Genomic DNA, 13,507 nt, shown 5'->3' with positions numbered 1-13,507 from the left:
AGCTCGGTGGTCATCAAGGGCTTCTGCCATCTCATTTTCACCTCTCTGAACAGTTGCCAAACATGTTCCATTTGCTGTGATGTTCTGGTCCTGGACTTGCCAGAAGAGGGAATGGGCACATTTGGGTGCAGTGTTCTTGTACCTAGTCACTGTTTATCCCATGTAGCTAGTGGAAATTAGCAGCACATGAAGAAGGACATCAACCTTCCACTGCCCACTCAGCGCTTCCTCTTCCTTGACTTGTGAACATGACTCATGAGCCTGACTGCAGTTAAAACCAAGAGCTGCAATCCTCACTTCTCACATCCTTCCTTCCTGGGACCTGCCTTCCTCTGGGACCAGGCTGAGGCTAGGAAGACCTGGCAGTTGTCTTGTCTCAGGAGTTGAACCTGGAGATTATGCCTGTCCAGTGATTTGATGCCTGGAGGCCTCAAGGAATTAGGACATTTGCCTTGGTTCTAAGCACTGACTCCAGTTAAGGTTTGAGTTACAGGCTGTTTTCATTTGCTTTCCGTGTCCCAGACTGGCAGGTCTGCCAAGACCCCACTTTGCTTCATTTGATGAATTTGATGAAAGGGGCTTCACAACTCAGGCTTATTTGTGCTGCGCCTGGTACGGTTTACTCTAGTCCCGCACCCAACTGCAAATGCCACTGACGGCTTCCTGTTGTGGTTTCCTGCCTCGGCTAAAACGCCTCCTCAGCGGAGCCTGCTCTCCCTTCCTGTTCTCATCCGGGCCATTTCTGGGCTTAATGAACACAACAAATAGGTAGAGAAGAGTCTGGTTGCCACAAATCCAGCTGCCTGTGGGTCTTTGCTGTGTAGGCTGAGCAGAGAAGGGTGGTTGCACACAGCAGAACGGTTTCTCCTGAGCAGTTTCCTCCCGATCCCTACCCTGTTCCTGTTGACACAAAGCACATATCCAGCCGATTGCTTCCCAGCTCCAGCCATCCCAGAGGCTGGCAGGAGGTGGCCCTGTCACTATGCTGCTGAGTGGGCTGAAGCAGGTAGGGTAGATGGAGCAGAGCTGACCACCAGCCCAGGCACAGCTCCAGCCACTGCCTGGGAGCAGAGGCCACTTCAGGCATAGTGCAGCAGGCCCAACACATCGGGCAGTGACTTCTCCCATCATGTCCAGAAATGAGAGTTACATTGGGAAGCATCAAGGCACATACGCAGTGTGCTGGCCAAAGAGACAGTGGTTTTTTCTACTCTGAACGTGAGTGATGTGTTTATGGGACATGTGGATGGAGAAAAACACTCCGATCTTTTGGGGGTCAGCATCTGCACAATGACAAAATCAAAGATCAGCCTCCAGGGAAAAAATGAATATGATAATATTTCTATTAATTGCTGGAAATTGGCTTGTGGTTGTGGGTGGGATTTTAGATGATACCAGACCTATAGCTCTTTGGCAAAGTGGCTCTGCAGTGAGTTGGCCACAAAGTGCCGTTTCTTGCTGGTTCCCACTGGAGCTGGTTTTGCAGCAGCATGGTGGCACATTCATTTGGGGGTTTATGCTCTTCTGAACAGGGGGCTCCAGTGATACTTGCACATTGCAGCTTGGCAGAGACAGTGGGATTAAACTCCCGTTGAAGTGACAGCGGCCACATCTGAGCTCTGGCCAAATACAGAAACCAGCCAGAGCCAGCTACTATGGGAAAACATCCATAAAGTTTTCAAGAGACAATTAGAGGAAGGTTTCATCTTGTTGCTGTCAACTGATGGTTAATGTCTGCCCAGAAGCACTCATGTTTATCTCTTTTTGCTATGTTTGGTACAATTGTGTATCTAAATGTTTTTAGACCCTTAATATCCATCTTGTGTTTTAACCAAATTACATTTAAGATTTTGGCCTTACAGACGCTCATGGCAAAACTAATTTATTCAGAGAGGCAAAAGAATTTCCTTTTATTGTGAACAGGGCCTGTGAGAAAATGGTAGGAAGTCAAAGCTAAAAACTTTGGGATGGATTAAGAAGCACATTTTTAATAGTGAAGGTATTTATCCACTGTAACTATTCACTGTAGGATTTGTTGCGTTCTCTGTTGCTTGAAATCTTTAAATCGATATCAGATGGATTTTTACTTACACTTTCTTCAGGGCAGGATAGAGGAATCACTGTGGGATTCTCTGGCTGAGGATATGAATGTGCCCATTGCTACTCCATGCTATGAAATGACCCTAGAGGTAGTCAGCTGAGGGCTGAGGAACCTCCAGGCAGATGAGGCTGAGTTCCACCTAAACCTTTTTGCAAAATGATGTGTTGGTGAAGAATTCTGCTCCTCTCTTCCAGAACGAGCACCAGGAGCACGTGATCCAGCCCAGGCTGTCCCAGTGAGCGCACAGAGATGCCAGATGCTGCAGCTCACCTGCCCTTTTACTACGGCAGCATTGCCAGGGCAGAAGCAGAGGAGTACCTCAAGCTGGCGGGGATGTCGGATGGGCTGTTCCTGCTGCGGCAGTGCCTGCGCAGTCTGGGGGGCTACGTCCTCTCCATGGTCTGCAACCTCCAGTTTTACCACTACGCCATTGAGCGCCAGATGAACGGTACCTACGCCATCGTGGGAGGCAAAGCGCACTGTGGGCCAGAGGAGCTCTGTGAGTTTTACTCCAAAGATGCTGATGGGCTCTGCTGCACCCTCCGCAAACCTTGCAACCGCCCCAGTGGTATGGAGCCCCAGCCCGGTGTTTTTGACAGCATGAGGGACAATATGGTGCGGGAATATGTCCGGCAGACATGGAAACTTGAGGTACTGACTGCTGCCAAATGTGGGGTGGGACTGTGCAAGGGGTGCTCCCTGGGGCTTACTGCTGCTTGTCTCTCTGACCTCCTCTGTCACTGTCATCCCCCTCTTACAGCATGGTAAACCAAGGTCCTTCTCCTCAGAGGCTGCTGGCACTAAAAGCAGGCTTAAATCTGTCTCTTCCAATTTCTTCTTCAGAAACAGGTCTAAACATCTTCCCAAACCTTCAGACTCTTCCTCTGTGTGGTGTCTGCTCTGCAGGACGTTGGAGCTCACTGCCCACCTTGCAAGCATTTCCCCACATGCCATTTGCTCCTCTGCAGCACACAGGATGCTCGCTGCAGTCAGACCAATGTTCTCCACATGAGGTGTCTGTGCTTCCATAATGTTGCGCTGAAGATGTAATAAAACCAGGCTTAAGTTCTTGCTCAGGCTTTCCTCGCTCTTTGAAGTCAGGGGAGGTTTTGCCTGTGAGACTAAGGTACTGGGCACTGCATAATGTCTCTCTGTTATTTAAATACAGGCAGGTTCATGGATTTTATTACAAAGTGGAGTACATAATATATGTATAAGGCAAAACTGTGAATGGTCACACTGGCAGCCACGTAATTATTTCCTTCTACTTGCTGTCACCTTGACAGTGGCTACTTAGACACTTCCAAGTCCTCACAGAAAGACGGCTTGAGCATTCTCCTTATGGAGACTTTCTTGGAAAGATCTCTCAATTTGGTCTGGTTTAGACCAAAGGTGTTTGGCAGAATGAGGTATTCTATAGGGTTTCTCCAGGAAGCTACTGGGTGGATGCTGGTAGATAACTCAAAGGACATTGCCACCTACTGGCAAACGAAAAACTACAGTTTATAAAATATGTGGGGCCAGTAAAACCAACTTAGGGTCTCCTACATGATTTCCACTGCACTTGACAAGTTGTGTCTGGGGACAGTGAGCAGCTAGGCAGAAGCACCAGAAAGAGGTCCTGGTCTCTCAGGAATGTGAGGCTGAAAGACAGCCAGGATCCTGACCTCAAGATCCCCGATAAAAATGTGATGACTTCTATGTTCCCTTACCAGCAAGTCAATGGACTTGCTGGATTCAAGGGATGGGACCACTTTAGACAAGCAAGGAATTCTGCTCTGCAACAGAATAGAATTCTAACCACTATTGTGATAGTCATGATTAAGGCACAGGCACTTCAATTATGAGACCTTCCAAGTTTCCTGGGTCATCGGCCCAAAAGAGTGCAAAATAACCTGTGCTGAAGCCACACAACAAGGCAGCAGAGTGGCAGGAAGTCTCATTTCTCACTCTTTTCCAGGGGGATGCACTGGAACAGGCCATCATAAGCCAGGCTCCACAGGTAGAGAAGCTCATCGCCACCACAGCCCATGAGAGGATGCCCTGGTACCATGGAAGCATCACCCGGGATGAAGCTGAACGGAGGCTCTACTCAGGAGCACAACCTGATGGGAAGTTCTTGTGAGTATAGAAAGCCCTGGCAGATGCTGTGAACTGTCCTTTTTACCATTTCCCCCGCTCCACTATCCTGAAGTTACTTGTTTCACATGACAGTTCCTGAAAGGGGGTTTAGTTGAATACGGTCAGACTGTGGCTAGAGATCTTTCAAAGACAGGGTCTGGCACCCCAAACCTATTTTTGTCCAGAGCCTGACCTCCATGAAGAGCCAATCTGGAGCTTTGTCTCTCATGTTTAGATATCTCTATGAATTATGCTTGTCAATGCACCAGATGATATGAGATACAGGGTTCAGGGGGTGAAGACATATAACACTGACAGGTACACAATGTGCGGTCAATAAAACACAGGAGAAAGCATTTGCTCTGCATCTCTGCAAAGGTGAGACAGCCCTTAATTTAATTATCTCCTAAGCAAGTTAGGGAAAGAAAGAATTAACTGGAGAGGATGGAGGAGAGTGGCAAGAGACAGAAGGTGAAGGGTCCCTCCTCAGCTTCTGCAGAGGGGTGTCAGGAATGTGGCAATTCCAACAGCAGGATGCAGGGACACCTTACCATGTGCCCACCACTGCTGCAGCCATGATAATTTGCAGGGCAAAACCTAGAGTTGTTTTTAATAGTTCTCTTTCCTACCAGGCTGAGAGAAAGGAAGGAAAACGGCACCTACGCCCTCTCCCTTGTCTATGGCAAAACAGTGTATCACTATCGGATAGACCATGACAAGTCCGGCAAGTACTCCATCCCCGAGGGGACCAAGTTCGACACGCTCTGGCAGGTACCGCACTGTGGGATGCTGACCACTGGTCCTAACAAACTGAAGGCACTTTTTCCTTGTTAGTCTTGAGGGACAGGCCAGGCCAGGCCATGTGGAGCCTTAAAGGCTTTAAAACCATATATGGGTGGTTGTAGTCCCTTCCAGAAAACTCTTACATTCCCTGTGGCTGGGTGTCTATAAGCTCACCTCATTTCTATGCACTCCTAGCCAAGTGGATCTAAGTCTGAGATATCACAGCAGCTCTGAAACAGTGCTGGCTTTACCACTGCCTTCACACCTTACACCAGCCCAGTGCCTCTCCAAGGAAATAAGAGGATCAGTGCTCTTCATGCCTAGCATCAAGCCAGGGGACTTGAGATAGTTATTCATTATACTTGCACCCCATCAGCAACCGTCACACATTCAGCCACAGCATGCACCCTGGACCTCTGCCTGCAGCAAGCCCTGGTGAGATTGCTCATCCCGGGCTGTCCCTCCCGCTCATCCCCCACTGCTCCTGTGTGCAGATTGGCACTTTTTGTTCCAAGAGCAAAAAGTAGGGGAGGCCAGAAGCCCTGAGCCAGCTGCCACAGTCTTTACAGGACTGAAGGTCCAAGTGCCAGGAGACACACAGAATCATAGAATCGACGTGCTTGGAAAAGACCTTTAAGATCATCAAGTTCAACCGTTCCACAGCACTGCTAAGGCCACTACTAACCCATGTCACTAAGTGCCTCATCTACATGGTTTGTGAACACTTCCAGGGACAGTGACTCCAGCACTGCCCTGGGCAGCCTGTTCCAATGCCTGAGCACCCTTTGGGGAAGAATTTTTTCTAATATCCAATCATCCTAATATCCTAACATCCTATCACCCCTAAGAGTTGGGGGCTTTGGGAAGTGGTGATGGCTGTAGTGCCCCAGCAGTCTTAATGAGGATGGGGCAGGGGTTTAGGGAATGTGACACATGGTCCAGCACTTCTTGGCACTGCTGGGGAATCACATGCTCCCCTAGAGCCCAGCTCTGCCTGATTGATAGCACACACCTCGGACCTGCTCCTGGGAAGGGATACCAGTGCTTCCTCCTGGGCAGGGCTGGCTGCGGGACAGTGACTTTGTTTTGCTGAATTTTCCAAATTCCCAGGACTGTTTTCACTCTGAATTTGATTGAAAACAAAGACTTTGGGGCATTTTTATGGCAATGGAATTATGCCAGGCTCCCAATTGCAGATGAAAACTGAACCAGGCAGGAGGGGAAGAGAAAGATTTGTCTCCCCTGTGGTCCGGTGACAAGGGGCTGGGCTGGTCGTCTCCAGCCAGAGTGAAGTCCCTACTGTGCTTGAACTGGTGGTTAAAAAACTACACAGTTTTAACCAGGTGGTAAAAAAACTGCAGTGAAAAACTAGCCAGGATGCACAGAGCTCACCCTGGGGTTCCTGTGGAAAGCAAAAGATTTCTTTCAGGCTTTATCAAACACAATACAACTAAAAACCTTTCTGGCTGGGACAACAATAGCATTACACTGAGAATGCCCTACCCAGTTCTTCTCCTGGAGATTTTCCTCTTGTGTTTCTTCAGACCTTATCTAAATTCCCAAGTTCTTCCCACCCCTGGCAGATATCCAGGTATGCAAGCACTTACTGTAGGAGATACCTGAGTGCATAGACAGAGGAGAGAAGAAAACAGACTATTCCCTGTCTGCCATAAATCTGAGAGAAATCATTCCCACGTGAGTTGCTGCAGAGAAAGAGTGTATTTTCTCCTCACAACCATCTCTTCTTCCTCCAATTCCTTTCCCAGTTGGTGGAGTACCTAAAACTCAAACCGGACGGGCTGATTTTCTACCTGAGGGAAACCTGCCCCAACCCCGACATGCCAGGTGAGCTGACATCTCCCAGTGCCATTCCTCACCTTGGTTTACCACCAAGAGGAACAAATTTGAGCAGCACCAACCCAAGTTTCCTTTACCATGTCCAACCTTGCTCACACTTTGGTAGTGAGGGAACGATGAGGTCTCTGCTCCTCTGGCAAACTGGGCAAGTCTCATGTCATGTTGTTTGCTAAAAGTGGCCTGGCCTAGGGTGGACCAAAGTCAGCAGCAGATGAGGGAATCATTGCTCCAAATAGGTTAGAGACTGCTGGTGCCAAACAGGCAGCTTCTAAAAAATTACCTGCTTTTTAGGCAGCAGGAAACATGTCCTGCAAGTCTGGCTCCTGGTGGGTCTCTTGAGCTGAAGACTCAAAACCCTGGGTCACTCTGTCCTGCTCCAAGTGTCACAAATGTCACCATGGGACCTTCAGTCTCTTGGGTAGGTGGCTCTGGGGAACAGCTCAGCCTGCTCTGGAGACAGTACGGTGCTCCCGTGGGCCTGCAACCCCTGAGGACTGGTCTGGGAATAACACCCACATCCAGGCATGTTTCCACCCCCTTGTTGGCTGAAGGTGGGAGAGGAGGGAGATCAGACACAGGCATCCACACAGTCCTTCAAGGACTGATGCTCTGATCCTGTCTGGGACATAGGCAGACTCTTAATAACAACTTATCTTTCCTGATTCACAGCATCTGCAGCACCAGTTCCACCAACCCACCCCTCTGTGAGCGTAAGTTTTGGGGAGGGTCTGTTTTATTGGTACCTCAGTGGTTTAACGTTATTGCATTTCAAGCTTGCTGCTCAAACTCTGCTTGCTTGTCAAACTCTGCTCTTCTCTAAAACTCAGTAACTCAAATGGAATATATTAAGCCCAGCTGCAATGTTGTCCCCTTTCCAGCTTGGATGGGACTAGGAATAGCTGGGCACAGCTACCGTTAGAGCTGAAAATGGTTTCCATTCATACTGTGCTCCTTGCAACATGTGGGCCTGTCCTTGGGGAGCCCTCTCCCCCCTGCCCTCCTTGCCAGGCAGGAGCAAGGAAGACGTGGTCGGATTCTGGGAACACTCAGCCTTGCTGCTGGCTGCTGGCCACTGGCCAGCTCTTTGTGCTCCCTCTGTGTCCTGGCCTCGGGGTATGTCTGCACTCAGTCACCGCTCTCAGTGTTGAAACCAGCCACTTTGGGCTCCCTGAGCCCATCCCAGGGCCCAGCAGAGGCTAAATAAAGGCCTGAGAATTCACCCATCGTTCTCAGAGAGCTTTCACAATCTGTGGTGGGATCCCATGTCGCAGCGACTCTGCTGCAAGCAGCACTGGCGTTCAAAGCTGAGCTGGACAAATGTGTCCCATGCTGCTTTGTCACTGTCCACTTTTGGGATGGTGGTATATGGTGTCCCTGCTCACAGGGACCACTCTCTGGGCAGGTAGGTGTGCTGGCTGCAAGCTGTGCTGCCTTCGGGCTTTCCTTTGCTTCCTGTCTCAAAGCAAGCCGCAGAGACTTGGCTGGGATGACCCCTACTACTGCACAAGACTTATCCCTTTGGGATAGGGAAAGTAGAGGGGGCAAAGAGCAAAAATGCAGCCCTGTGTGCGTGCCCCTCACAGGTACACACAGCCCTCAGCACCTGACAGGCTGGGTTACTGGAGGATGATGCTGCATTTGGGCTCCACGGCACTGAATCCCCCCAGGGTCTGATCCCTCCTATGCAGCAGCAGTGAGGGTACTTCCAGCCAGGATTGGAAGCGAAAAGTCGGCTGGATATCACTGCAATCTCTTGTGCCCACTTCAGGGTTTTTAGATGGAACCACCAGCTGAGCACTGTTGGGTTGCAGAGGCCCCCATCCTTTTCCTCTCCCATTTCAAACTGAAGCAGTTTCCCCTGGCTCCTTTATGCACTTTATCCCCATTTATTTTCCAGAGACACTTGGGGCCTCTCAATGCAGATGGATACACACCAGAGCCTGTAGGTGAGCATCTTTGAAAGCCCTCTTGTCCTAACAAGAGAGAGGACCTGGGGATGTCACAGGAGCCACAGGGGTTACCTGACACATCTATACCACTTTCTGGTCAAAGAGCTGTGTTACAAAGCTCCTTTCTTACAAAGGCATCCAGGAGTATCCAGTCATTTCCGGGTCCTGAGGCAAGAATATTGTAAAACTGCCCCAGTGAAGCAAGCCCTACCCCATTCCCCGTCATACCCAGCAAAACAATTCCAGTCCTATTCCCCACGTTCCTTCCTGCCTCCTAAATACTCAAGTGTATTTAGGTATATTTCAGTGGGGTGAAGTCATGCACATGTCCAGGTCCTGCAGGGTCTGATACATGGGGTGGGAATTCTCAGACACCTCTCCCCATCCTCGCTCCTTGAGCAGCTGTAACTGGGAGAGGCCATGGGTTGTGAAAGGATGGGAGGTGCCCAGGAGGGAGGCCTGAGTGCTGGAGCTTGGGAGAGAATTGGTCAAGAGACTAGAGAAAACCTTCCCTGTCAGTGAGGGAGGGAGGGATGGGGAAGGGTACATCATTTGCTGTTACAAACAACTGTATCCCTTGAGAAGGTGCAGGAAAGTCACGCCTGCTACCCATGGACACCAGTGTCTACGAAAGCCCGTACAGTGACCCTGAGGAACTGAAGGATAAGAAATTATTCCTGAAGAGGGACCATCTGATGATTGATGAAGTGGAACTGGGTGCAGGAAACTTTGGCTGTGTCAAGAAAGGAGTTTACAAAATGAGAAAGTGAGTGCTGCCCTGGAGGATGTTGAGGAAGCTGCAGGAGAGTGCTCCAGGCTGAGCTCAGAGGTGGCCTCAGCTAGCCTGTTTGTAGGTAGATGGACCCTAAAGTGGTAATGGGGTGGAGGTATGATATACTCTGAAATGTCATTGATGACTTTCCATTGACTTTCAGTGATAGATGTGTTGCCCGAGAGTGTGATCTGCACTGCACACTCCCAGGCATAAGACTACCACTTCTGAAGGCATTTGCTGGGCTCAGAGGAACAAGTCCATGCTTCTGAGGTTGTCCTGGTCCACGTCAGGGCAAAGGAGTGAGACTGAGGAGATGTGCCATCCTTGGCTGTTGCTGGTTGTCTTGAGACCACAAAGGTGGCCTTTGCCCACCGTGTGCCTGAGTTTCCCCCTTGAAAAATGACAATGATGGTGCAGATCTCAGTGTGTGAGGTGATGCATCTTCAGATGGCAAATACTGGCCTACTATATTAGAAGGGTGAGGTGATCCTTTCCTCTTTAGCCTTCTGGTATAGCAGTACTGTGTAGGGATCTGTCAAAAAAGGCCGCTGTGATTGCTGTTGAGAGATCAGACAGTAGCATGTGAGAAGCAGTTTGCATTCCTAGCTGTGATACATGAGACCAGCTGCTGTTTAGTTCATCCCATGTGTGTTCCTCTTGCACTCTATGTAGGAAGCAGATCGATGTAGCCATAAAGGTGCTGAAGAGCAACAATGAGAGAACAGTGAAAGATGAAATGATGAAGGAAGCCCAGATCATGCATCAGCTGGACAACCCCTACATTGTCCGCATGATCGGGGTCTGCGAGGCAGAGTCCTTGATGCTCGTGATGGAGATGGCTTCTGGAGGGCCGCTCAACAAGTTCTTGTCTTCCAAGAAGTGAGTACTGAATAAGATGTGGCTGGCTGATTTTCTGCACTTCTCATCAAACTCTTTGCTACCAGGGGAGCCTAGCTTTGTAGGAAGCTGGTAATAGCAGAAAGAGATATCTTTTCGTGTGAGGTAACTGGGACTAATGCTTCTGGAGCAGAGATGTCCATGTTCATCCTGCCTTGCAGCTAGAAAACTTGGAGGAGACCATGGTGTACAGAGTAATGGCAGGTCCCTTATTACTGCATTGTCCTCTCATCTTCCCCAGAGACGAGATTACAGTCAGCAATATTGTGGAGCTGATGCACCAAGTATCCATGGGGATGAAGTACCTGGAGGAAAAAAACTTTGTCCACAGGGACCTGGCAGCCAGAAATGTCCTGCTGGTCAACCAGCATTATGCCAAGATCAGTGACTTTGGACTCTCCAAGGCTCTTGGTGCTGATGACAGCTACTACAAAGTAAGTGTAAGCACAGCAAAGGTGAGCAGGGTCAACAAGACAGCAGGGCATGGGCTGGCGTTTGGGGTTCAGGGCTTTGGACCTTGAGCTCCTAGCCCAAGGCAAGGGGATATTTTCAGCAGTGTGGGATTCCATTTGACACAAACATTTAGCAAAGCAGAGTTCAGGTTCAGTTCATAGCAGCCTATGTCTCAGGGTGGAAATATTCCCCTTCGCTTTGCTACAGGCCAGGACAGCAGGAAAGTGGCCTTTGAAATGGTATGCCCCGGAGTGCGTCCTCTACCACAAGTTCTCCAGCAAGAGTGATGTATGGAGCTACGGTGTTACCATGTGGGAGGCCTTCAGCTTCGGGCAAAAACCATACAAGGTGAGGCAGAGCCAGGTCCATCACAGATGGATGCCACAATCTAGTCTCCCACTCTATAACAAGCTGACATGCATTAAAACTATTATTTCTATTTCCTCGTGTGGGTTGTCTTCCCACTGTCAGAGTGGAAAGGAGACAGGCTCACTTCCACTTTACAAAAAGAACAAATTAGATTGTTTGGATCCTGCAGCTTTATGTTCATTTAAGGGTGAAGAAACAGAAAACAAAATAAATTCATTTGGGTTTGAATTAAAGCAGATCTTCCCTTTGATCCTTCTGCTCACCTGCAGAGACAAAAAATCAGTTGCTCAGCCACTGCTCTGCCCATGCTTGGGATGGGTCCTGCAGGTTGGCCACAGCGCCAGACACTGCTGCTGGGTGCTGGGCTGAAAACAGTGACTGTACAGGTGTGTGGTGCATGGACCCAAAACATTACACCAGACCCTGCTCTAATCTGTCTCTTCTAATCCTGTTGCCAGCTCCAAAAGCATTAAGCATTTCCTACTTGATCTTATCCTAGAAAATGAAAGGTCCAGAGGTCATGAGCTTCATAGAGCAAGGGAAGCGCATGGAATGCCCCACAGGCTGCCCAGCAGAGATGTACACCCTCATGCAGGAATGCTGGACATTCAGGTAAGGCTTTCACTAGCTCAAACCTTTGCTGGGCATCAGAACAGCACACAGTGTCTGGATAGTAACACCACAAAGCAAATGGTGTCTCCTGCCTTAGTCTCATTCCCTGGTCCATGATGAATGATGCACCTATTTATTTGTTCTCATACCTCTCCATTTGCCTGTACCAGTCCTGGAAGATGTCAGAATGTCTATGCCTTTGACCCTCTCTAACCCAGAAAATCCCAGTTGCCTTCCTAAGCCCTGGTACAACTGGGCTGCTCTTCTCCTCCAGGTTCTTCTATGCTTGGTGTCTTCTCATTGCATCAGTCCAGTTTAGTCCTTTCTGTTGACTATATCTGTTCCTTTCTGCACTTGCAGATGGGAAGAACGTCCAGGATTTATTACCGTGGAAAACACAATCCGCTCCTACTACTACAGTATTGCAAACAAGACAGAAAATGGGCCAGAGGACAAGTCAAAAGAAACTCTTCCTTGAGTTTCCTTCTCTGCTCCTCAACACACACCCTTCCTGCATGGGACCTGGAAAGGCTCTTTGTGAATTTTTGCTTTAATCTCTCAAATGCTGGTTTTGTTTCTCTAGTAGTTCCAGAACTAGGAACCTGGGAGATGATGCAGTCACAGCAGTCGGGGCACTCAGTCGTGCCTCGTGTCTCCAAACAGCCAGCCATGATGTACACCTTCAGCCTGACCCAGAACAGGACAGAACAGACAGTGCCATAGTTCCTTTTTACCCTCTTCCAAAACTATTCCAGGACCTCAGAGCTTAATGCCTACCAGGCTCACTAAGGATGAACTGTGTTGGCTCCAGCAGACTTGGATTTTTCCAGAACCCTTAAACAATTCTTTGAAAGGAAACCACCAAAATTTCTGGTGAGGTTTGCATGGAGCGTGACACAGGACATCAACATGACACAAGGGAGCCATCAATTCCCTTTCCCCTTGGCTTAGGGCAAGAAGCAGGTGGTGTGCAGCTCGCTCCCAGGAATGATGGGGAGGAGCAGTGGGACAGAGCTGCATGCAGTGGGACATACCTGCATGGTGCCACTGCTGTGTCCTCCCTGGGCCCTGCCAGCTACAGCTCTTACACCCCAGGACACTGCCATGCGCCTGCTGGTCACAAAGCACAGTGCACATCCCCCTCCACTGCCACGACCCTTTAAGGTGGTTATGGCTCCTGAAACAACTAAACTCCCAGGAGCCATTACTCACTTCCTGGATCCCATCTGGCTCCTCTGTGCTAATGAAATAAGTATCTTGCTTTTCAAGCCTGAAAACTGGTCATCCTGTAAATAAAATCTATATTTTTAACATACCTACAGCTCAGACTATTGAACTATCATAAATGTTTGCAATGGCTTCAAGCTGACAAAAAAACCCAACTTCTAATTTCCCTCCACTAGGCCAGGGTTTCCCTCCTTGATGCTCTCCGTAACCCTGCAGAGTCACTAACGGGGTCACCCTTGGGCTGGCTAAAGTGCAGAGCTGGATCTTTCTTGCAGCTAACAGTATATTCAGCTTCTCAGTGGAAATCCACCTATCAAGGCTTATACTGGTCTACCCCCACTCTGGATGCAGTGGATTACCCAT

General features: G+C 49.2%; 1 protein-coding gene across 1 annotated transcript; it reads left to right on the top strand.

The window, feature by feature from the left end:
• The first annotated feature begins 2,350 nt into the window (after positions 1-2,350).
• LOC115618228 (tyrosine-protein kinase ZAP-70) lies at positions 2,351-12,395 on the top strand. The gene is made up of 12 exons (XM_030509583.1): positions 2,351-2,752; positions 4,062-4,222; positions 4,855-4,993; positions 6,772-6,850; positions 7,532-7,572; positions 8,760-8,808; positions 9,397-9,577; positions 10,259-10,465; positions 10,725-10,917; positions 11,144-11,284; positions 11,805-11,917; positions 12,278-12,395. Exons 1-12 carry the CDS (start codon positions 2,351-2,353, stop codon positions 12,393-12,395), a joined length of 1,824 nt encoding a protein of 607 aa, XP_030365443.1.
• Positions 12,396-13,507: the final 1,112 nt, after the last annotated feature.

Source organism: Strigops habroptila, chromosome 20, assembly GCF_004027225.2.
Source record: "Strigops habroptila isolate Jane chromosome 20, bStrHab1.2.pri, whole genome shotgun sequence".
Classification (NCBI taxonomy): Eukaryota; Metazoa; Chordata; class Aves; order Psittaciformes; family Psittacidae; genus Strigops; species Strigops habroptila.
The sequence above is the reverse complement of the archived record's forward strand: the minus strand, read 5'-3'. Positions and strand labels throughout refer to the sequence as shown.

Coding starts and splice junctions, on each gene's coding strand:
- LOC115618228 (XM_030509583.1), top strand. CDS start 2,351: ATGCCAGATGCTGCAGCTCACCTGCCCTTTTACTACGGCAGCATTGCC. Junction 8,809..9,396: donor ATACACACCAGAGCCTGTAG/GTGAGCATCTTT, acceptor TCCCTTGAGAAG/GTGCAGGAAAGTCACGCCTG. Junction 11,918..12,277: donor CAGGAATGCTGGACATTCAG/GTAAGGCTTTCA, acceptor CTGCACTTGCAG/ATGGGAAGAACGTCCAGGAT.